The sequence below is a fragment of the Epinephelus moara genome, chromosome 13 (genome assembly GCF_006386435.1).
Source record: "Epinephelus moara isolate mb chromosome 13, YSFRI_EMoa_1.0, whole genome shotgun sequence".
Lineage (NCBI taxonomy): Eukaryota > Metazoa > Chordata > Actinopteri > Perciformes > Serranidae > Epinephelus > Epinephelus moara.
In genome coordinates this window covers 987,897-1,013,218 of record NC_065518.1, presented here as the reverse complement: position 1 = coordinate 1,013,218, position 25,322 = coordinate 987,897, and the positions used below count along the sequence as shown (strand labels likewise).

General features: G+C 42.3%; 2 protein-coding genes across 25 annotated transcripts in view; one reads left to right on the top strand and one right to left on the bottom strand.

The window, feature by feature from the left end:
- The window catches only part of mapta (microtubule-associated protein tau a), a 52,980-nt gene extending 34,716 nt beyond the window's left edge, over positions 1-18,264 (bottom strand). For 6 of the 24 annotated variants that reach the window (XM_050059412.1, XM_050059427.1, XM_050059417.1 and 3 more), the window contains exon 1: positions 16,474-18,249. The gene's annotated coding sequence lies outside the window, so the exon portion shown is untranslated. Of the gene's footprint in view, positions 1-16,473 lie in introns of all 24 variants that reach the window. The other 18 variants (XM_050059410.1, XM_050059421.1, XM_050059422.1 and 15 more) reach the window with 12 other exon arrangements.
- ghrhr2 (growth hormone releasing hormone receptor 2) overlaps positions 16,348-25,322 on the top strand; it is a 21,870-nt gene continuing 12,895 nt past the window's right edge. The window contains exons 1-2 of the mRNA XM_050060772.1: positions 16,348-16,406; positions 16,505-16,589. Of these exons, the coding sequence (XP_049916729.1) occupies positions 16,348-16,406; positions 16,505-16,589 (144 nt within the window). The remainder of the gene's footprint in view (positions 16,407-16,504; positions 16,590-25,322) is intronic.

The following is a 25,322-nucleotide window of genomic DNA, read 5'->3' as shown; positions in this document are numbered from 1 at the left end:
AAAATCTAGCCTGTGACAGGAGACTTTGGCCAGTCACAGGTCATTTCAGAGAGAGGGCGTTCCTATTGGCTGTTCTGCAAATGCAAATATTTGCGCACATCCCTTCAGATGGTGAAAGTCTGATTCATAGTGGAGAATCCTGCAGAGAAAGTTGCTGCCTTCACTGCAAAGCAGCCCAAAAAGAGGATGATGGACAAATCAAACAGAAAGTCTCAAAGAGAGTCCTTCTATAAAGGAAATAAAATGTGTCAATGACCTTTGGGTGACGTCCGAAAGAATGAGGTTGCGAATAAAAGTGACCGAAATGAGTTGCCTCCAAAGGGTGGCTTAGAGATAGGGGAAGGAGCTCGGACACTTTCAGAGGGAGCTCGGAGTAGAGCCGCTGCTCCTTCACATCAAAAGGGGTCAGTTGAGGTTGAGTAGAGGTGTTCCAGGCAAGTCTAACTGGTAGGAGGCCCCGAGGCAGACCCAGAACACACTGGAGGGATTATATATCTCATCTGATCTGGGAACACCTCGGGGTCCCTCAGGAGGAGCTGGAAAGTGTCACTGGGAGAGGGACGTCTGGAGTACTTTGCTCAGCCTGCTGCCCCCGAGACCAGGCTCGGATAAGCAGTTGAAGATGGGTGGATGGATGAAAACTCGTCACTATCAGTGAAGAGTTTCAGAGATGAGAGAGTATGTACCTAATAGTTCATCCTTCTGCTAACCGGAACTAAAGGCTCAAACTCATGTTTATGTAGCTAACACTGGCTAGAGACTCAAATCGCAGTGTGTCATCTGCCTCACCCCCCGAGGCTATAGACCGTCTCTCTGGGGGGGAAGCAGACAGCTGATCCAGAGAATGACCCTGAATCAGCAGCCACAGCGACCCAAATCCAGCCAGCATGAACCCCGAATAGCCCCAGCTCCCCACCAGATCAGCAAACTTTCTGTTGCTGCTGTTACACAGGTCAGACCTAGCGCTGCAACTGGACACCTGCCCACTGTGACACCACTGCGGGGTTTGCGCTGGTTGAATTCCAGCTGCTACAGCCGCCAACCGAAGGTCCGTCTCCAGAGCTACTGCCCACGCTCCTCCAGTAGAAGAAGGCCACAGTGGCTAGCAGCTAATTCTTGTCTCATTTGTGGTCTGATAAACAGAGTGATAGTAAAGAAATCAAAGTATGGGAAACACTTGGTTAGTGTCATGCATTTGCCCATGGTCGACTGGTGGGAGGGGCTTATGACAGGAAGGGGAGACATTTTTGGGGGGTCTTTTTTATTTCTCTGCCTACACCAACTTTACTGGATTTTGCTGTTGTAGTTTGTTGAGGTGGAGCTCATTTTGAAATGTTAGCCAATGATTATTTTCATTTTGGATAAATCTGCTGATTATTTTCTTTTTTTGTTTTATTTGTATAAACTTTTGGGTAGTTTAATTTATCATGAAACATTTTATAAACTCTACAAATGTCTTGTCTTCAAAAAATTGTATTGTAAAGTAACTGCTGTCAAATCTAGAGTCAAATAAATGGAATAAAAATTACAATATTTTTCTCTGACATGTAGAGTAGAAGTATAAAGTACCTGAAATTTGTACTTAAGTACAGTACTTGAGTAAATGTACTTAGTTACATTGCCCCACTGCTGCTAATACTGTGCACCATACCACAGGAAGTAAACCTTACAGTCTCGACACGCTCCTTCGAACAGCGAGATGTGAACTGCGTCAAATCTCATAAAAAGAGGATTACATATCAGATTAAACACAAGCCTCTGTTACATCAGCAGTTTTCACTTTGAATCATGTTTTTTTTCACTGCCCTCACACACACACACACACACACACACACACACACACATTGAGCCAGGGCGGAGAGCTTATGGCGTAATCGGTCTCGGCATCCAAACTGCTCTTTCCATGTTAGTATGGTGAGGCAGATTTGTTGGCTTCTGATCTTTATTTTCGCCCTCATGCCCACTTTGGCACAAAAACATGACTCTGTTTAATCTCTCAGAGGCGCTGCGTCGAGCTTAAGACTGTTCATATCATAGTGTTAGTTTACTATGAGTTCACAGAATTATCATCCGCCACTAATATGTAGATATGGAGATCAGTCTGCATCGATGAAGAGTAGCTGAAGTAACGTTGCTATTCTGTCGGAGGTGGAAAGTAGATTTACTCGAGATGTGTACTTAGGTTAAATAGACACAGACTTGTGCTTTACGTGAATGTTTCCTTTTTATGTTTCTTCATACTTTATATTTCAGAGGGGAATGTTGTACGTTACAGGATGGCTTTGAGAATGAAAGGGGGAGACAGAGAGGGGATGACATGCAGCAAAGGGCCACAGTTTGGAACTGAGCCCGCGGCCACTGCAGCAAGGACATGGCCTTTTTACATGGGGCATCCACTCTACCAGGTGAGCTGGTGGGCGCCTGAAATATTGTCCTTTCTGCTCCACTAGATTCATCTGACAGCTGTAGTTACTGGCTTCTTCACAGACTGGGATGTATACAAAATTAAATATAAAGAGTTTATCAAATACAGCACATTATGACTAAACATGCACCTCCTTACCATTTTGACATACAAAAACGAAAACAAAACAAACAACAACAACAACAACAACAACAACAAAACAGTGTGTAGTTGGGCCTCTTGTCAAGACATCTAAAGTCATTTAAACTGTTGGGGGAAAAATTCTCCAGTATTTCATAGAAAAATAACAGATGAAAGAAATATACAAAAAACATAAATAAATAAATAGATAAATAAATAAATATAAATTTGTGTATCAGAACTGAGTTTCTTCTTCTATCCTCTCTTATTAATCATCTCATGACCCCTCAAGTTCATCTGGTGACCTTTTGAAGGGGCCCGACCCCCAGGTTGGGAACCACTGGGCTAAAGTGTGCCAAGTGCACAACGTGTTTTTGCCAAGAAGGAATTGTTCCTGGACCAAAATGGCGATCAACTCATCACAACCCTCTGACATCATTAGTGTGCTGCTGCTGTGCTTCTTCAGAACTAAGCTAGTTTTCCAAAATGAAGCTGAACAAAATCCTTACGAGCTACTGCAGAGTCAGCAAATTAGCTTGCTAACTAGGTAGGGTATGCTAACTAGTAAGTTTGCCAGTAGGCTAGAGAATTGTTAACAAACAAAGATTAAGGATGATGTTATATTTTCAGTAGCAAATACCTGCGCTTAAAACAATTTCCCTTATTTTTTATAGCTTATTACAAAAGTTTTAGTTTTGTTATGTTTTTACAAAATACTGGATAATTTGTTTATGTCAACAGTAACATGGCAGGGATGGTCCTGGATCAACACAAGTACTGCAATCTTGCAGGAAAATTGTTTTGAATGGGCTATGAAAAAAGGAGGGAAAATGTGTCCATTACAACTGCAAAATGATAGCCAAATTTTAGAAAGTAAAATTAAACAGAATCAGAAACATTAAACAAAATCCTGATAAGCTACTGCAGGGTTAGCGAGTTAACTTGCTAACTAGGTAGGCTATGCTAACAAGTTAGCTTGCTAATAAGATGGAATTTTGTTCACTAACATTAAAAGTAAGGATAATATTTGCAGTTGCGATGGACACATTTTCCCGCCGTTTTTCATAACACATTCAAAACATTTTTTGCAAGACTGCAGTGCTCGTGTCGACCCAGGACCATTAGCTAGTGCTGCATTGTTGTTGACATAAACAAATTATCCAGGGTCACATGACAGTGTGGTCCCAGATCAGCACGAGCACTCCGATCTCAAAAAAGAAAAGAAAACAAAACCTTTTTAAACAGGCTATAAAAAAGGAGGGAAAATGTTTTAATGTCAGGTATTTGCTACTGAAAAAAGTATCCTTAATCTTTGTTTAACAATAATCTAGTTTACTGGCAAGCTTACTTGTTAGCATAGCCTACCTAGTTAGCAAGCTAACTCGCTAACCCTGCAGTAGCTCATAAAGATTGTGTTTCTGAGGTTTTTGTTCAATTGTACCGACTCCAATTTGGAAAACTAGCTTAGCTCAGATCAAGGACTAAAGAATTTGAAAAAAGCACAGCAGCAGCACACTGATGATGTCAGAGGGCTGTGATTGGTTGATTGCAATGTTGGTCCAGGAACACATCCTACTTGTGAAGCTACAACAGTAACTGTAATAATGTAGTTAGTAATAATACAACAGTCACAGATGACATGTTGCTGTGGTGCTATTTACACTATAAATACATAATACTCATCTTTTTAAATGCGGGACTTTTACTTGTAATGGAGTATTTTTTTCTCTTTACATAAAGGATGTGAGTCCTTCCTCCTCCACAGCTCCTCCTCTCTGGGCTCTTCCCCCCACAAACACTCTTCAGTGATGCAACCGGCTCTTTACAGCCAGCAATGCCTAAAGTGTTGCTGTGGTTACTCCACCCAATAAAACCCACTCTAAAGGCACACTTGGCTCAGCTATGTGACCTTCCCTCTGTGCACATTCATATCTGCTGACCTTGGATGTTTAAACAACGTGCCACATGCAGAGCAAACAACATGAATGGGAGAAAGTGGCAGAGAAAACACTTTTAAATAAAACTTAAAACTTGATCCCCCTGGACGAAGTCTTTTTTTCACCAAAATGTCGGGTTTATGTTGATAAAATATTAAAGGATAAGTCTGGTGATATTTTACATTTCTCTTAAAGGCAAGAGTTCCATGGAAACACTAAAACCAACAGTGGATGTATCTACTAACACATTTTGCGTGTGTATCAAAGTCTGTGTGTCTTCTTCATTGTTGTCCAAAAACTATTTTAAAAAACATTCAGCAGCCACAGTTTTGCACTGTGTGACATGTTCCTGCTTTGCCTGCTCCCTCCAGGATTTCACAGGTATTTTTAGGCCTGTTGCAGCCTAAATGATTTCCCAGCAGCTTTACTGAACAACTGCGGTGCATGCTGCCAAGGTTTTTGCAGTGAAAAAACTTGCAAAATTGCTTAGCTCATTGGTATAACTGATATAATTATAATTAAAAACTGAAGGCAACTTGTCCCTCACTGTCCTGAGCGCTCTAACTAACCTTACCAAAAGGCTGTTTGATTTGTCTTGTCGCCTTTCAGTCATTCTCTGAGTGTGTTTTATGGTTCAAAAGTGACTGTCAGTCAATGTCGTTGTTGTTCCACCCGAGCAGTAACCTCTGGGACTGAGAAATGAAGCCAATGCTGAGGTACCAAAAACTGCAGTTCCTCTAATGGCCACTTGAGGCTGGCTCTAAGAGCGAGTCAATCATCACAGACCTCCATGTTAAAAAGCCCAACTTAAAGGGATAGTGCACCCAAAAATGAAAATTCAGCCATTATCTACTCACCCATATGCCGAGGGAGGCTCAGGTGAAGTTTTAGAGTCCTCACATCACTTGCAGAGATCCAAGGGGAGAGGAGGTAGCAACACAACTCCACCTAATGGAGGCTGACGGCGCCCCAGATTCAAACATTTTTGGATCACTACGGACGAGCAGTATGGAGATATTTTGTGGTTTCAGTTATGTATTTCGACCCAGTCCCACAAACACCGTCCTGCTGCAACAAATACTTACAAGAGCACCAAATGTGGATTAATCCGCCGCTGAAAATAGTCCCCAATAAATGCACTATGTCCTTCTGTTTGATAAAACTACAGTGAGCAGCTGTTTTAGGAGATAAGAGACTTTTCTGAAAATGAAACTACATATGTGACCTTTTTACAGATTTAAAACTCCATACAGGGGGGCTTCATTTGAAATAGTTGCCCACAGATGCTATAATGTTCGACATGATCAATGCATCTTTTGGTTAGTTAGTTGGTTACTTCCTGTTTGATGACCCACAGCAGGTCTGGTCGTCCAAGCATTGTTTGAGTGGTGTACTGAGAGCTGCAGGCTTTGGCTATAAACTGCTTATAAACTGAAGCACATATCTGTCCCACTCATGTCATTTTCAGTCTGCACAGAAGCAGCAGGTTGTAAGTGGCCGTTAACGTTTGTCATTAAAGAAATCTGCCAGTTTCAGAGTTATTATTTCTATAAGTTCACTTACAACAACCTGCCCTGCTGCATCCATCTCTTCCACGCTCTCTGCCATTTTCACGGTCGCGTCTTTTGTCATTTTTCTGGCTCTGACGCAGGAACATAACGTCCCCATTCTCAGTCCTGCCCACAAAGCTCCGATTGGCTCTGTTGGTTTTTCAAAATGCTGAAAATACCAGAGCTTCAGTATCTGAATGAGTGAAATAAGCTGAGAGGTAAGCAGCGATCCAAAGGTCTGGACCCAGGCTTGGCTCAGAGCTGAGTGCCACGGACAGGACAGAGGAGTCACACACACACATTATTGGTTTCAGTCTTTTTCTAGGACTTGGTGACAATAACAAAGACACAGACTCACACCAGACTTATCCCTTTAAAAACTACATTTAAATACAGGAGATCCCAATATATAATAAATGATAGAGAGATGTTTGTGTGTCCCATAGAAATCCTAATGAATGGTGTACTGTCAGTGCTCCGGGACAGAACCGCCATTGTCGCATTACACATGACAGAATCCAAACAACAAGAAAGCTGCACACTTGCCAACACTGACAATCCACTCTGAGAGGCCGTTCACTCTGCATCCGGGACCTCAGACGGTTAGAGAGCAAACAAACTCAAGGCTGATAAGAACTGGATCCTTTCACTGATAATAATATGTACAGAGGGAACGTACATTAATCTGCAGCGTGGTCACATGACAGGTGACAGTTGTTGCTGCTAATTGTCCTTTTTTACGGGCATATTAAAGACTTCAGGCCTCTCACAGACTCTGTAATCATGAGAGCTTTATTTTCATCAACACACCCATTTGTCACTGGTGTCAGAGCCGGAGCCGCCTCATGATTTGCTTTGGAACAAAACACACACACAAATTTCACCTGCTGCAGAAAAGGAGCATGACAGCGGTCTTTGTCACAGCTTCATGAGGGGGAAAAGGCTCAAAGGTCTGCTGATGCAGCTTGTTCGTCTCAGGGGCGTGTGAAAATGTAATCTTGGCACAGTCCCACGGCTCCTGAGCAAACCCGCTGGAAGACAGCTCTGCAAGGAGCTCGGTCAACAGGGATGTTGACACAGCTCCAGGAGCAGCGAGCATGCAGCAAGATGTGCAGCCTCACACTGTGTGTGTGTGTGTGTGTGTGTGTGTGTGTGTGTGTGTGTGTGTGTGTGTGTTTACCTCTGAATCCAAAGTGTGATGCTCCAAAGTAGAGCAAAATGTTAATTTCTCTTAAAGGAACAGTTCACCCCAAAATCAAAAGTCCACATTTCTCCTCCTCCCTGTAGAGCTGTTTCTCAGTGTAGATAGTTTCGGTGTGAGCTGCAGAGTGTTGCAGATATCAGCCGTACAGATGTCTGCCTTCTCTCCAGTATAATGGAACTAGATGTCACTCAGCTTGTGGAGCTCAAAGAGCCAAAACAATACATTTAAAAAGATCAACATCAATGTCTCTTTGTAGAAATCATGACCCGACTACTCAAGATAATCACAGACCTTGTTGTGAGCAGTTTCATGTAGGAACTATTTTCTTTCTACTGAACTACACCCACCAACTGTATCACTGCACAGAAGGAAGCGTGCATCCACTGCTGCACCTAGCACCACTGTGCTAACTAACGTTAAGGCCCTGACACACCAAGCTGGAGTAGACCGTCAGTCAGTGAGTGTGTTTACATGGACAGTTTAATTCCCTTTTCATTCAGAATGAAAGTTCATTCCTATTAAAAGTGATCTTGTAAACACCTAATTCAGAATGAAAATGGCCAATGTGATTGAAAATTCAATCCGATGTAAGGGGCTGGAATATTCCGTTTCTAATTCCGAATGAAAGAATTTCTCGCACTTGTATACACTCACTCCTCTTTAAGTTCATTCCGGTCTTTCTGCACATGCTCGTTTCCTTGCCCTTCTGGCGCCGTGACGTATATAGCGCACGTGCAACAAGATGGCAGCCTCTAAAAGCACGGTCTTCTATCTCCCTTCTTCGACCTTCTACCTCCCTTCTCCTCCTCAACAGATGAAGCATTAGCAGAACAAGGTTGTTGTCGTACTGCTGCTTCAAGAATAGAAGCAAAACAAGCCCGAAAAAGGCACTAAGAACGGCGTCGTCAAGCATCTTGTTATCCGGAGCGAGGACTACAGTGTTTTCTTCCGTTACATGTAAACACGTAACATCCGCCCCACCCCCTATCCAATCAGAAACCTTCCCTGCCCCAAACCTTGTGCAGACCCGAATAAAGGTGATTAAATTGATCTCTGTGTAAACCCTCATTCAGAATGAATATTTCTCATGTAAACTACCTGGAAAGACTTTATTTCAGAATGAGAAGCCATCATGTAACCACACCCATTGTCGTGCTGTCACTGAGCGTTGCCCTAGTTTCTGCTGTGTGTCCCTACACGTTGGCACTAATCGGCCCTTGTCTGCTGTTGGGCCAATTCAGCACGTTGAATCGGTGGAGGAGTCTGTTGGCGAATGAAATCACTCTGATTGGCAGCTCAGCACACGAGACGAGAAACAGAAGTGAGGACTGTTAAAGAGCTCAAGTCAAGAGGGCGTGGCATCTTGTTATGTAAGATTAATTTTTCTTCGGCATTGAGCTCTTTGGAAACGGTTTGTAACTGATTGTGTTATTATTTGCTACACACAGAAAACATCCTTTGTTCTTTTAACACTGGATTGTGTTGTTAATGTGCTAACTGGCTAACTAGCGTCTTGAATCCACCCTGTTGGTCTTTTGTTCTCCCTTTATCAATGATGAATACAGACAACTGCCACCTGCTGGTATGAAGAGTTGTTTCCTCTCAAGCAGGCACAGAATGAACAGTTTGTGCTGATTGGCCGTTGGCTGTGGTCTTTACAGTATGTTCAGGTGAAACTTTCTGGCTGAGACACAAGTGACGTGATGCGTTGCGCCTTCGTCATTCTGATGTTGGTTTGGTGTGAGCCTTTACAGCTCAGTCAAGGACGCCAGCTACTAATTCATGAGAGATGCACTCTTCCTTCTGCACAGTGATATGGTTGGCGGGTGCTGTTCGGTAGAAAGAAAGTAGTTCCTACATGAAACTGTTCACAACAAGGTCTGTGATTATCTTCAGTAACCAGGTCATGATTTCTGCAAAGAGACATTGATGTTGAGTTTTGAGCTCCACAAGCTGAGTGACATCTAGTTCCATTATACTGGAGAGAAGGCAGACATCTGTACGGCTGATATCTGCAACACTCTGCAGCTCACACCAAAACTATCTACACTGATAAACAGCTCTACAGGGAGGAGGAGAAATGTGGACTTTTGTTTTTGGGGTGAACTCCATGGATTTTGCACATGAACATCAATTTTGTATTTGGGGAGAAAACCGATGCATCTGATCTTCAAACTGGACGTCTGGTTGGCGTTTGAAAGGCATTAATGAAAAGATGCCATTAGATGCATGTTGGGGTTTTTTTTTTTTTTTGGAGCTTGACCCATTTTAGGGACTAAAACCTGGATACCCCGGCCTGTGCTGCCTCAATAATGACCATCCTTTTTAAAATCTTTCTCCAGCGAATCTAAAGTACATTATTAAACCGCTTTAAAATAGTGATAAGGGGATTTTTTTATACAGATTTTGTTCCTGTGATTGATCTTCTGGTTTATAAAATGTCAGAAAACAGTGAAAAATGACTTTCAAGGTGTTCAGAAGGTCCTACATCCTAAACTGTCAGACAAACAATCCAAAACCCAAAGATGTGCACTTACAGTCATATCAGACACGGGAACAGGGAAATCCTCACATTTCAGAGGCTGCAGATATTTCAGTGTGCAGGATTTAGGAGGATATAATGGCAGAAATGGAATATAATAATAAGTATGTTTTCTTTAGTGTATAATCGCCTGGACGTAAGAATTGCTGTGTTTTCAATACCTTTAAATGAGCCGTTTATATCTACAAAGGGAGTGGGTCCTCGTCTACAGAGATCACCATGTTGCACCGCCATGTTTCTACAGTAGCCCAGAATGGACAAACCAAACACTGACTCTAGATGAGGACATTCACAATTTTTGAGTCAGCCACAGTAGTTAGCAGTTTAATGCAAAACTGCTTTATTCAGCTCCTGGTAAAAAACCTCCTCAACATCTGGATTTTAAGGTTCCAGAGACAAAGGTGAGCACACATTAGCAGACAGTCTCAGACGTGCCGAACAGTGTAGAGAACCACTGATCTGTAACGTGAAACTGCTTCAATCAGTGTTTTTATTGGTTTAAATCACCAAATCTGTTTGTTTTTGAGATGAAGAGACATCTAGGGTTAAATCAGCTCACAGTAAAAACCTCCTGAACAACCTGGAGAAGTTTCAGCTGGTGTTAATCTGTAGTTCTCACCACGAGATACCACTACATCCATCTAACCCTTACACACTGGACCTTTAAAAATAATCTAAATTATGAACCCATTATCAAAATCCTCAGTCTATTAATTGATTTGTCAATCGACAGTGAATTAATCGACAATAATTCTGATAACTACCATTATTAAACCAATCAGTGATGGCATATATTCTCTGGTTATGGGGACTTTTCCCCTCATTAATTATATAAAATGTGTTATAAACAAATATATTTCAGTTTTAGACTTATTCAAACAAGACATCTGAATTTGACATCTATAACTGTTAGTAGCAGCCCTCCATTATTCAGTTAAGTGATTCAGATGTGATGCACGGCAGAGAATTCATCTGAAATCTTAAAAAGATGTTGTTTTCAGAGGGTGGTTGGATGTTACAGGGTTCGTCTATTAAATGTCAAGAAATAGGGCAAAGTGGCGTCTTTGAGATGAGTCTGAGCAGCAGTCAAAAAGATTCTCCATTTTCATCAACACAAAACACAGAAAAGCAACAAACCCTCCCATCTGAGAGGCTGCAAACAGAATATTCAACATTTCATCGATTTGTTTTCATGCCGTCGGACCAATTGATTCCTCGTGTAATTGTTTCTGTGCTGAAACAGAAACAAAGGCGTTTGTCTGATGCCGTGTCTCGTCCTGCCGGCTCACCAGCGCTGCTTGTAGCTCAGCTGAGAGACGAGGATGCTGCTCTCATGCTTGATTGCCTCTGTATCTCTGACCTACTTTCATTCCCTCTCTGTGTTCTCGCCCAGCCTCCAGCAGCCTCCAGCAGCCACAGACCACCTCTACCTTTCTGTTCTGTGGAGGGACCGAAGGTGGAGCCCGTTTCCATTTTACCCTCCATGTCTAAAAGCACCGGAGGGGAAACATCTTGCAGGGCCGGCCTGCACGCGGGCCCCTCCTCAGCACCCCTCCCGTTCAGTATCTGCGGTGCCCAGCAGTCACGTATATATTTACTGTCTTTGCTTTCATACCTCCAGGATGTTAACCACACCCTGCTACCTCTCCACACATCCTCCTTTCAGCGTCTTAAAACAAGACGTTACATAATCAGTGCTTGACTTTCACTTCCAGTTTGCAGAGGGAGAAAAAGACACCTTCAGAACATGAGGAATTCTCCTGCTGTTGTCATGGTGCCGAGAGTAAAGTCATCTCCAGCTGCTGCATGTTTCAATATGTACACAAGACCCAGAGCTACCACCTGACACACAAACACACACACACACACACACACACACACACACAAACACACACACAGACACACACACACACACACACACACACACACTCGTCTACTGGTGAAATGAACCAATCCTCCATCAGCATGGTGCCAATTAACTGCATACAAGAATGCGGTTTAAAGCCCGCTGTGGCATTTCTTCTTCTCTTTAACGAGACGACGCAATTGGAAAGACGTCTGAGTGTCTTCTTTTGGCAGACGTTTACAACTCTGTCAGGCTTATCTTGTTTTTTCACCCTGTGCACCTGAATGAACGCACACACGTCAGAAGAAGAATGAAAACAATTACGATATATTTTATGTTTGATTATCCAAAAAATGAGTCATTAATCAAGAGGGAGCAGATTAGCTAATGATTATTCTCATTATCACTCATCATTTGGCAATAAAATGCCCAAAACTCAAGGCAGTGTCTTCAAATTTGTTCAAAACCTAAATATATTCTAATGTAAACTCATATAAAAACATATAAAAGCAGCTAATCTTTACATTGTAGAGGAATATTTGGCATTTTTTTCTTACAATTAACTGAATAAAATGAATTGTTCCAGATGAATTTTCTGTCAGTTGACTAACCAATAATGAGACTAATATCTTTAGGTATAAATGTAGATACCCGAGCCTGAATAACTTATATAAAAGCTCCGACTGTACAGAAGTAATTTCAGTGATGTCGTTGGGTTTGCCAGCCTAAGCTCCTCAGGCTGAGGCTGGCTGTATGAGGTCACCTTTGGACACGAGGCAGCGGCCCGTCAGTCTTTGCTAAATGGAGCACTTGAGTGTGGATTCATTTCATAACGCCTGACGCTGGAGGACACGTCACTGACGCCGATGACTCCATGAAGTCAGCGGCCATGTTCTGAGGACTGATTGTTTTAATGTGAACCTGCATCTTTGTTGTGGACTGAAGTCCTGGACTCGTGTCCATCGTAGTCTCTGGTGTTTTCAAAGTCCTCTGACCTTCATTAAGATGGAGACAGGAGTCCAGTGTCGAACTGAAGACATACTGGAAACTAAAAACTGGAGTATTTATAATAACATCAGACCACTAATAAGTATAGGTTAAAATTAAAACTTAAGGGCCAGGATCAGATTTTTGTCAAAACTCCACCAATTCTACACGTGAAGTTCAGTTTCTTCATCATGATGGCGAGGAAGGGTTTCTGCTTCCTGGTCGACAGAATACCCGATTCGTTAAGCTCCGACTCAAACGTATGTGTTATTCAAATCTATTTCATAGTGATGCTTCTTTTTTGATCATGAACGAGCAATGAAAACATGAGGGCACCGTTTCTTTCAGTTTTCAACTCTATGTTGCGACAACACTCTGGTTCATGTGTGGTTATGTTTTGGCTTTAAATACCCGGTTTGGTCGCTACAAACACTTCAACTCTTGTTTAAAAACACAAGTGTTAGACCATGTTTCTTGGTCTAACACTGTGGTCTGTTGCTGTCCTACTTGACCTAGGTGTCTCTCCATCCACTGGCCCAACCTTCTCCTTGTGAGAAACTCAGCTCACATACATGTAATCTGATCTACATCATAAGTTTGAAACGCACAAATAAAACGTATCGGTGGTTTGCAGAAATGTACAATGCTAACATTTTATTTTGGCGTCTGGGCTGTTTCCTGTGACTGACATATCAATGTTAATGCTTCAACATCATTATGACTGAGTTAAAATTAACCCTATAACCTACATGGGATTAATCTTTAAAAACCTAGTCTCTCTATACAGACTCTACATTCAGTGAATGTAGAGTCTGTAGGCAAACCCCGGAGATCTTGCCTCTGGAAGAAAAGCGAAAGAGCCCTGGTTTCCGGTTGTAGGCTGTTTGTAGTCCGCGTGATATTGACCAATCACGTTTGAGCCAGCTGCAGTTGTTGCCAGGTTAAACAGTCCGTGCGGTGAACATATAAACGGAAGTCGAAAATGGAAATTCGCCTCCTCTGCCCAAATCAAACCGGAATGCCAAAAAATGGGTTCCAAGAATGTTAAAAACTTATTTAGAGAGACGAAGTCATGATGTCACTTCCTGTCTCACCTCTGTTCCATTAGCATCTGTAACTCAATGAAATATCTCGTTCAGCATTGTTTCATCTGTCTCTCTGCAGACATGAAACTAACAACTGACAACTAGAGCTCGCATGAAGAACTACAGACATCTTGTAGTTGTAATCTCAGCACTGTTAAAACGTATTAGAGCTCGCCATGACCCCCTGACTCCCCATGAATTAGATTTTTTTGTATCAAGCTATGAAGGTTAGCTCACAAACATCTCAGGCTGATGGGAAATGGGGCAAAGCGGGAGGAGACGACCAATGAGAGGGTGTGGTACCTACTGGCACGTGACAGCAACTCTTCTCTCACTCCCGATTTGATGTGGCGTGCAGCGAGGAGGTTTTATATCGCTATCAGGTGCAGTTAGAGAGCGAAGGAAAGGACTCTGAAAGTTCCTCATCCAGGGCTCATGGGAAATAGTGTTCATTAAAGGCAGTTTTAAAAAAACCTAAATACGCAATAATCAACAATATTAGCTTGTTTTGTTTTTAGATTACCGTCCTTAGACACATGAGGCGAGCCACACTGTTGAGAAAAACTCTCAGTCTGCTCCAGAGCTGGATTTCTAAATATTAGCGTAGTTAAAAATGTCAATAAGATTTGAAATGCTTCTTCTTGAACATAAGATGTTTTTGTGTCTTTAGTTAATGCTGTCTGCCTCACTGCATCTGCCCTGGAGACATGTCTTCACGGCCTCTATGCACTAACTCTCAATAGCGCAGTCACCATGCTGGCATTGTTACGCCTCTGCAAACCACAGATATGTTACATTTGAACATTTCAATCATATGAATGTTTCTACAGTGACGTACGAGCAGACTTTGTTTGGCGACACATCGCTGTGTTTCCAGCGGCTTTTAAGGCGTCAAACTTGGGTGTATGGTAGCGACCCACTGCTGTTTCTCCAACATGGATTTAGTGCCACAGAAAGCGTCAGATATCAGTGCTTTTCCAGCAGAGACTGTGCCTCCAAACCAGGTCTTTTAAGCCAAAACATGATCTTTTCCTGACCATAACCAAGTGGTTTTTGTGCCTTAACATAACCACGTTAACCACAGCGCCGTACAAACCCTAAGTTTCAGGATATCAGCTATCATAATGTCCAATTTGCAGAAATGCACAATGCCAACAGTTTTTCCAGACAGTTGGGTTGCTCTCAGAGTGCACGCTGTATGGGCATGTGAGCACTGTATTACGATCCATCTGAAGAGCTCTGAATCCATCCTTTAATCAAATACCACTTCAGCAGTTCTTAGGGAGGGAGGGGTCCCTGTCAGACCTCTCTGTCTGCATGTCTCCAGGAACACCTGGTGCCAAAGCGCTGCAGAAACTTGCAGAAGGCTGCTCTGTGTCTATCCAAACATTACCAAAATGACACTGAGATGTCTTTCATTCCTCTGCGCGATCATCTGGCCGCGTGGAATGGCTTCCAGCTGCAGCTACAGACTACAACACGCCCGGCTCCCCTCCTCCTTGTTGCACAAATCAATGTAACAAGAAACTGGCTCTTCCCATGAGGATGGAAAGAGGTGTGTCGGAGGCGAGGAAAAGACTCACTCCCAACAAATGCATCCAGTCCATCAGAGCACAGGTATTATCACCGCTGACATGCAAACAGCGCGTTAAGCTCTATTGTTTTCATGGTGGAAGGCTTTTCATGCACCTACTGTGCATCAGATCCTGTCCACTGACCCCGGGCGGATTACTGAGGAGCCCATATGTGTCAGATAAGCAGCCTGGTTCACTGCTCGGGCTGTGTGACAGCGGAGACGCTGCGCTGCTGTGCGCGCACTCTCCACTGTTGATCAAATGAAAAATGGGCTTGGCATTTGCGCACAGGCGCCGCATCGCTCCCGATCCCCAGATGAATCTGCTCCCTGAATAATGCAGGAATATGAACATGCATGTCAATAAATGCAAAACACCGGGGGCTCGTTTGTGCACTGCTTTAGATGCAGGGTTGTGAAATAAAAAGGAGTGGATGTGTGGTGCACGTACAGCGGTGCTAGAAACCATTTAGGCCCTGAGATGCAAGAAAGAAGCGAAAGATCCAGAATAACGGAGCGAAAAAAAAGCAACGTGCAGAGCCACAAATACAAATCAAAGCAGACGACACAAAGGAAAGAAGCTGCAGAGCTGGAGCATGTTTTAGAGAAATAACAATGCCTCATTGTCCTCCTGGGATCCTTCAGTAATGAGATTATATATATATTCTGTCGGATTAGTCTTGTTACGCGCGCAAGGACAATCTCCGTGTGTGTGAGGCAGAGACGGACCTGCTCCGGCTCCTGCTCCTGCTCCGGAGGGTGATGGAGACATTTTTGTTTTTGCAGGGAATGAGGAGCAAACACGGTGTGTTGGTGGAGGGAGGGAGGTGACTGCTCCTGGAGCAAAAACACGTTTGTTTCTGTGTGTGTGGTGGATGGAGGATCGATGGAGATGGACATCGCGCACAATTAGAAAAACGCCCTAAACGCGCAACACAGGCCGCAGCAGGAGGATGTGCGCGGCCATATGACGTGAGAAAAATGTATCTCATTCCTGTGCACGGTATTTCTATACGTGAAACCGCTCAGAGGCCCAACCTCTCCCACCTCATGCAAAAAATATTAAGTGACAAGACGAATGCCGATGGAGAACAACGACGCAGCGTTTTGGTTCAGGTGTCGGCGGCTCGCTGCGAGGTTCCGCTGTCACTGCGCTGACACTGGATTTGTAGAAATAAGAGAAATATGTCGGGTCTTTTCTTACCTGAGTGCAGACAGCGGTGTTGTGTCTTCAGCGGCAGTCGCTCACCGGGCTCACACGGCTTCTCCTCGCAGTGCAGCGGCCGGCCGGAGCGGGGCGCTGTGGAGCGGAGAGGAGCGGTGACTGGCTGCCCTGAAATGCAACCTGTCTGCTCACAGCCACCCAGCTGGTCTCATGGAGGCTGTAAACAAAGAGATGCAACTACAAGCTTTAAATACACTGTTTATTTCATGATTTATATCATTTAAAGATTCATGTCACCACTCACATGTTCATCACATGTTCATGTTTGAATCAGTGATGTCAGAAGTATTCAGATCTTTACTGGAGTAAAAGCAGTAATGCCCCAGTGTAGAAACACTATACGTCCTGCATTTAAAACGTTACTTAAATTACGTTACAAAAGTATCAGCAATAAAATCTATTTACAGTAAAAGTAGGGGAGAGCGGGGTCGTTTGGGACGTTTATGGATCTACATGAAATAACCTTCCATAACTCAGACTATTGAACAGTGTCTGCTAGAAGAGCTCAAGCCAAACGTTACTGGCTCCTCTAAAAGTGCGCTCAGGGTGCAGATTTCACTTTATGATCCCCTTAATTTAATGTGTCATTACCTTTAACTCCTGATTGGCTGAGGAGCACTGCATCATGAGGACGGACCAATAGTGTTAAACTGAGCACAGACCCTCACTAGTTAGTTTGATTTGTGATCTCAAAGACAGTTGTGTGTTCTTCCTCCTGAACTGAGTAATAAGGTCTTAATGCATTAATAAATTCTGAATGCATTTTCTTAAGTGCATTTTTTCCTTAAATGTGAGTCCTTGAAGATAAAGTGAGTAACCTCATGTTCACATGATCTAATTTTGGGATAACTGATTTGAGATGTCAGATTAAATTTAGGCACATGTTGCTGATTCAATTAAAGGAACACGATTTGTATGTCCGAACATCAACGAACACCACTGACCACTCGGTGAGTTTCATGGCTTTGAAAACAAATGTTTAGGGTGGCTTTAGGACAGGTTCACACATGGCCATAGGCAGCAGTGTTAAGCCAGGCAGGGGAAAGACAAACTCTCTGAGAAGAACCAGTCGTCACTATTTTGGTCTGAGCCACTCTACTTCATCATAAACAACCCAGACATGGGGCTCAAAGTGCAAAACACCAGACTGCTCCTTTAAGTATAAACAGCAAATGGGCATTTTTCCTCACCGCGGCCCCTTTGTTCTTTTTTTTGTTCTTTTAAAATGGTGTATTTAAACATTTAATAGTGTTTGCTGGGATTTAGCCGGGTGGCTGCTGGGTGACACATTCCTTTAAGAAACAGAAAACATCTGAACATCTCCACTTTGAGGCTGAAAGAGAGGAGAGTTTGGCTGAGAATGAGTGTGGTGAATAACTTCAGCATAGCTGCTCTCTACTTGCTGAAACATCACCACTGTTCCAACTGACCCCGCTCTCCCCTACTCATGATGCAGAATGATCCAGTGATGGACACTTACTATATTTAGTATTGTACTTATAATTTTAAGGGACTTGTTCTTCTATTCTGATACAATTCAGAGGGAAATATTTTTACTCCACTACAATTATTCCACTGGTTTAATCACTTGTTACTTTTAACAGATTCAGATTAATATAAAAATCACTAACATTCAACAAAAAAATAACCATTAAATAATGATGTGTTTTTGTGGTTTGAGCCCAGCAGGATGTTTGCTCCACCTTTACCAGCTGCTGCATCAGTGACACATTAATGCATCAGTTCTCAATGTAACAGATATTATTATGAATTATTATTTGGGTTCAATGTTTTCAATGCATTTGTAATATTTGTTATCTTACCTCACTGTTTGTGTCCTCGTCTTCAATGCAGCACATGTCTGAAATAAAAACATTCTGATATCAGTTGACTGTTGACATGTTTTGATGTTATTCATAGAGCTGCACATGAGGAGAAATCTGCCTAAAATAGTCTGGAAGGGGTCAAAGGGCAAGACACAGGAAGACACAGGAAGACACAGGAAGACACAGGAAGTAGGGTTCTGGATTGGAGCAGCTACATATTATAGGATGCTGATGGAATATAGAGGAGATAAAGGTGTTTCAGCTCTGAGACTTTCCTGGGAAACAGATCTGGGTGATGAACATGAATGTGCTAAGATTTGTGGTAACTCCAGAACAATGTCAGGGGACCTGAGGGTGAAGATTATTCAACTTTAATTTCTGCACTGACTTTATTGGACCCTGAGCAGGATTTTCAGACCTGGCTTAAAAGACTCAGCTACTTGTTGGAAGTGTTTTATGGATGATATTTGGGAGACTGTCTGCTTTTCCCCAATCACTGAAATACTGGATGCAGACTGCTGTGTCATGATTAGACGACAGAACTGGAAGAAATAGGTGAGTGAATTAGGCAAAGTAGTGGCACATTGTTTGTGATGAATGGGTTTGGGATATGATGAGCATGTGACTTTATTGTGTTTTATTTACTTATTTATTTATTTATTATTTATGTGCTATTATTTCATTATTTATTTTATTGTGTTTTTTTTTTAATTTTTCATTATTATTACTTTTTTTTAAAGATTTTTTTTGGGGCTTTTTGCCTTTAATTGACAGGACAGTGCAAAATGGGGAGAGAGAGAGAGTGGGGGGATGACATGCAGCAAAGGGTTGCAAGCCGGAATCGAACTTGCGACCGCTCTGTACATGGGGCGCTGGCACTATCCACTACTCTACCGACGCCCCAATTTTATCATTATTTTTTCATTTATTTTCCCCCATTTTCTCTGGATACAGACTCCTTCTCGCTTACTTACAGAATTTTATTTATTTTGCCCCGTCACGTCTCTTTGGTTGTGTGTAGTACATTAATGATTTGTGAGCCACTCTATAGGCAGGTTGACCCCTCTTGGTTTTGGGTGGGATGGGTGGGGGGGTTATGTTTTGGTGCTGTGATGGACTGTATGTGTAGACAAAGTGATGTGACTGATCTGAAAATTATAAAATAAAAAATTGCAAGTCATAAAAAAGAAATGATCTTTAAATGCAACAGCACAGAGTGCTTTAAGCTGAGCTAACTAAGGACACACGAGGGGGAACATTAATACTGGCCGACCACATCAAACAGACACGATGTGAATCACACAAAAAAGAATAATTAAAAACTAAACTTACAAAATTAACATGAAAATACACAAATAAAACAACGTAATCACCAGAAGAAAAAGTTGATATTGTACATTTCTGCAAACCAACTACACGTTACATTCAAACACTACAGTGGACACGTGTGTGTTTCGGCTGAAGCACAAACACCGCGGTTAAGGTCAGAGAAAGATCATGTTTTGGTGGCACTATCCCCGCTGGAAACACACTGATGTCTCCGTAAAAAACAGCCGCTATGCATGCCACAATCCTCGAGGGAAACACAACAACGACTCGCTAAGTCACAACCAGTTCTGTTGTTTGTTGGTCTTGAACAGTTGTCTGCAGCTTGGCAGGCGTCTCGCCTCGGTGACACGACACCCATCATCCCCTCCACCTCCAGAGGGCGAAGTCAGCCCATACACTACGTCACTTTAGAAATGATTATAACACGTATAAAATGTGCAAATGTAACACACATACAATACCAACATTCTCCTCTGGTGACTGGGCTGGACCAAAGGCTCTCCCCAAACCTCCCTCTTGCTGTGGCAGGTGTTTGGTATAGTCAGGTGACGCAGCGTGCAGCAGTCAGTCTTTAACACGGTGAAGCCCAGAGAAAGTGATTTTAATGCAACTGAAAAGTTTAACTTTTAACTGAAAAACTAAATGTCAAATCAAAACTGTGTTGGTTGTTTAATTGCGTGACAGTTGCCTGTAACTGACTGTAAATGTAACAGGGTGAATTATACAGCACTAATACATGTAACGAAGTCAAATATACATTTGTAATATTTAGTATTATAATTACACAGATTTCAGTTGCTGCACCTCTACTGTACAGTCACCTCTGGAGGTACTCTACCTACCTGTAAGACATCATCTTGGGAAACTATGTTGAACATTTCCCTGCTTTTGCTCACAATTTATGGAATTAAAAATGTATTGATTAATCACAAAATAACCAGCAGATTAATCAATCCTGTTAATTGTGAGCTGCAGCCCTACCTGCATCCTATAGATCTTCTTATCTACCTATATAGGGCTGTCTCTTGCCTTACCTCGCCCCTGTTGCTGTTGTGCTCCATGGGAGAGGTGAGAGACATTGCTTGTGTAGTAATTTGCGTGTTTAAGCGCTGTTAAGCTGTTTATAAGTTCATTTTTCAGCCTAAATTTATTGTATAATATTCCAACATATTCCTGTGTCACTTAATTTGTGTAGGGGCACGGGTTATACGCTCACAATTGACGGAGGATTTGTTTTTACCTCTTGTTGTCAGGTATGTTTTCTGTGTTTTGACGTACTGAATTGAATGTAACATGGTATTAGCCAGGCCTCCCTCTCACGCCTGCAGCTCATCCAGAATGCTGCAGCTCATCTGTTAACAGGAGCATGAAAGCATTAGCATATCATCCCATATTGGCCTCACTCCACTGGCTTCCTATTCGTTTTAGAATTGATTTTAAAATTTTATTTTTTACCTACAAATCTAAACAGGCTAGCTCCACCCTGTCTCTCTGACCTCTTACAGCAACATGTCCCCTTAAGGTCACTCAGGTCTGCTGACCAGTTGCTTCTGGAGGTCCCACGATCAAGGCTGAAGCACAGGGGAGACCGTGCTTTTGCAGTAGCAGCCCCTAAACTAGCTGCATATTAGGCCGGCCCCCTCCTTACCTGTTTTTAAATCACGACTTAAAACACATTTTTATTTCTTGGCTTTTAACTCGGTGTGAGAGAAGCATTCCTCTGTAACATGAGGTCTTTGTTGTAGTGTGTTATTTCTTGTTGTGTCTTAGTCTGACTGTAAAGCACTTTGGTCAACTGCTGTTGTTTTTAAATGTGCTCTATAAATACATTTTGATTGATTGATTGATTGATTGATTGATTGATTGATTGATTGGTTGACTGATTGATGGCCGCCCTTTTGTTGTGCTCCATGAGAGAGGAGCTTGAGTTATAAGGTCATAATTGACAGAGGATTATGTTTTTACCACTTGTTGTCGGCGCCAAAGATATTCAGGGGCCTCTTCATATCAACACAACACAGATGTCACTAGAGTCCATCAGTTACATAAACCTCAATGAGTGAAAAGTGAAAATGATGTTCAATGAAAAGATCATCACACTGACTGGCCTTTAAATAAATATTATGTACTATTATTATCATTATTATTATTTAGTTATGATCTAAATGGTCAGTTTGGGCCAGCATTATTGTGACATTTATTTAGTTTTTTATTAAGTTATGTAGTTTCAGTGAGCAGGGTCAGTATCTTTTTTGTATCTTTATCTAAAGGATTAAGCCCTCAAACAAGCAGCTGTCTGACGAAGCTTTGTTCAAACCCATAAACTTTATTTCTAATCTCTAGAGGAGATCCCAAAGCTTCCAGAGATGCCACATTTCAGGGGAAAGTATGTACGAAATGATGCACAAGACATTTAAAATATTTGCAGGTGCAGTCATGAAACTCTGAGTCGTAAAGCTTTAATATAAGATTATTTAACTAATCATAAAGCCACTAACGGGGAAATAAAAATGGTTATAAATGTCTTTGTTTTATGTAAGGACGTGCAGTGATTGTGAGCGTGGGACGTCCAGCCTGAACAGAAGCTACAGTAACAGACGAGTGTGGTCGGCACACAAAAGGTCGAGTCTTGGCACATAAAGCGTGGAGGCCCGGGGGACTAAACAGTGCACCCTTGTGTCACTGCTCTTTCACTGGCCTCGCTGTGGCCTCTCACTATCACACACACTGGGTGCCAACTTTTACACACAGTCGAGAAACCATTCAGCTCCGGAAAACAGCGCTGGAATTACTGACGGTCAGATGTGTTTGGGAATGTTGAAGCTATGATGTGTTGGCAGGACAAGACTCTTTGTTCCTTCTTTCTTTCTCTCCTCCCTCTCTCCCTCTCTCCTTTTTGGACATGTGCCCAGCACAACAGCTGCCACGAGCTGTGTGGCTGAAGATGATTGGATTTATCCTGGTGGGAGTTCACTGTGGGCCAGGTGCTGCCGTGGGATCCTTCTCAGGCTGAAAACCTCGCTTTTATACACTCTTTAAATAATCATGTGGTCAGCAGTCTGTTACCTGCAGGGGCCACTTCACTGACTGCAGGAGATTGCAGTCTTTCCAGGCAGGGCATAAGGAAGTGGAGCTTTAGTGGAATAAGACACATTATGTTCAAGAAACAGTTTGACATTTTGGAGATGTAAGATTATTTGCTTTTTTGCCAAGAGTGAGACAAGATGATCGACATCCATCATGTCTTTATGATAAATATGAAACTAAAGCTAGCAGCCAGTTAGCTTAGCTTAGCATCAGCCAGCCCGTCTCTGTCAGGAGCCAAAATCCACTTAGCAGCACCTCTAAAGCTCATTAACAGACAAAATCTTGTTAAACCAACTGAGTGACATCACTTACTTGTTACTAAATGAATGATTACCAGTGTTGGGCAAGTTACTCTCAAAATGTAATATATTACACATGACTAGTCACCTTTATTTTAAAGTAATGAGATACTGGGGGCCTTGAGCAAGGCACCAAACCCCCCAACCGCTCCGGGCGCCTGACCAAAGGGCAGCCGCCTCACTCTGAGATCTCTCCACTTTGTGCATGTATAGGTCCTGTTTGTGCATGTGTGTGTCTTTCAGACCTGTGTGTAATTGACAAGCAAGAGTGAAAACATTGAATTTCCCCTCAGGGGGATTAATAAAGGTGAATAAACTTAAAAACAATATTCTTTCACCAAAATGAGCTCAGAAAAACTGATGTTGATGTTTAAATGGATGAGGGGCGTGTTGTTTCACAGCAGCTCCAGTTTATTAGTGCTGCAGGTCTGACCCATTCATGTGTTCACATACAGTGGTTACACCTTTGTATTAAAATGAAAAATATAATAAAGATTGATTTAATAACCTGGACTGTTCAAAATAAAAGAATCTCCTTGGACACAGGGAGGGTCAGACAGAGGATCAAAGTGTGATCCTATGACATGAAACACAATAAACAAATGTTGAGGTTAGCACAGGAAACAGAATGGCGTGCAATTAAGTCACTATGACAAACACAAATTAGAGTTGGAGGACCCACCTGCTGGTTCCCAGTGTGTTGGTCAGCTACAGCAGCTCCACAGAGAGAGTTATGTATAAGAGCAGAACTGTGTGTAGGCATCACTCTGTGATTGTAGGAGATGTGAATGTAAACACATCCAACATACACTGACATCACCCAGATGTGCAGATCACCAAGATGAGGACAAAACAAACTGGAGGTCAGCTCCTGATCCCCGCTGCTTTCAGGCAGCTTCAGGATGCAACAGCAGAACGGGACACGTTGGAGACGTTACAGGTGTATTAATGGGAACACAGTGAACATGATAACACACAGTGTGGCATCACCCAGATGTGCAGATCACCAGCACCCTTCTATGATGTAGCGTATAATGACATGACAACACACAACAACCTTGGGATGGTATTACTTCCTGTGGCTCACTGGTGGAAGTGGAGCGATGTGGATCAGTGTGGATAATTAAAAAATGAAAACAATAAACAGAATGGTGACTGTTAATGTAATATTACCTGAAATCCTGTTGGTAACACATTACATTACTTAGTAACTGCCAAAACATAATATACTACTGTGACTGTGCATTACCCCCAACACTTATAATTACTAGGCCTAAGCTAAACTTTTATCTAAAGCTAAAGCCAGCTGCCTGTTAGCTTAGCTTAGCATAAAGACTGAAAACCGGGCCAAACATCCTGGCTCTGTCCAAAGGTTAAAAAATCCACTACTAACAGCAGCATTAACAAATCCATTAGTGACTGATAGCACTCATTTGTATAGCCTACTAAATAAACAAAACTACTTATCAAGCAACAGCTAGCACCTAGTTAGCTTAGCTTAGCTTAGTGTAGCTTAGCACAAAGACTGAAAACAGGAGAAAACAGCCTGTCACTGTTCAAAGGCAGCACAATATGCTTACTAGCACCTCTAAAGAACATTGACAAATTAATTTGTTCAACTCATTGATTGATACCACTCATTTGTATATTAAATAAATAAAACCACATAGCTACAGTTAGCAGAAGCTAGCTTAGCACAAAGACTGTAAACAGGTAAACAGCTGCCTGTCTCTGTTCAAAGGCAGCAAAATCATCCTACTGGCACTTCTAAAGCTCACTGATTAATATCACTTATTTGTATGTTTAATTCATGAATAGATATAACTACATATTAGGCTACAGTCAGCAGCCAGTTAGCTTAGCTTAGCAAAAAGACTAAAAACAGGGGGAAACAGTGAGTCTGGCTCCATGCAACAGGTTAGATCTCATTTGTTTAATCTGTACAAAATCACCACAGGATGTTTTTACACGTTCGTTTTTTGTGCGCAACAATTTCTAACAATTTAATTCAGCTGCTGCATCTTAGTGACATGATGTTAAAGGGCCAGTGTGTAAAATGGGTTGAAAACAGTGACATCAGTGGTCAAATTCTAGATTGCAGGGCTCACTCGCTCACCCCTCCTGTCGGGTAAATGACGGTGGCCTCGTAGGAACAAAAAGCCTTGCGCACGAGTTTTTCAGGAGTAGGTCTATCTAGTGACGAGGTGAATGTTTATTTAGAAATCTAAACCATGTTACGATATTGTAATGAATCCCTCACGAGCAGGAGACCAGAGGAGCGTTCGGG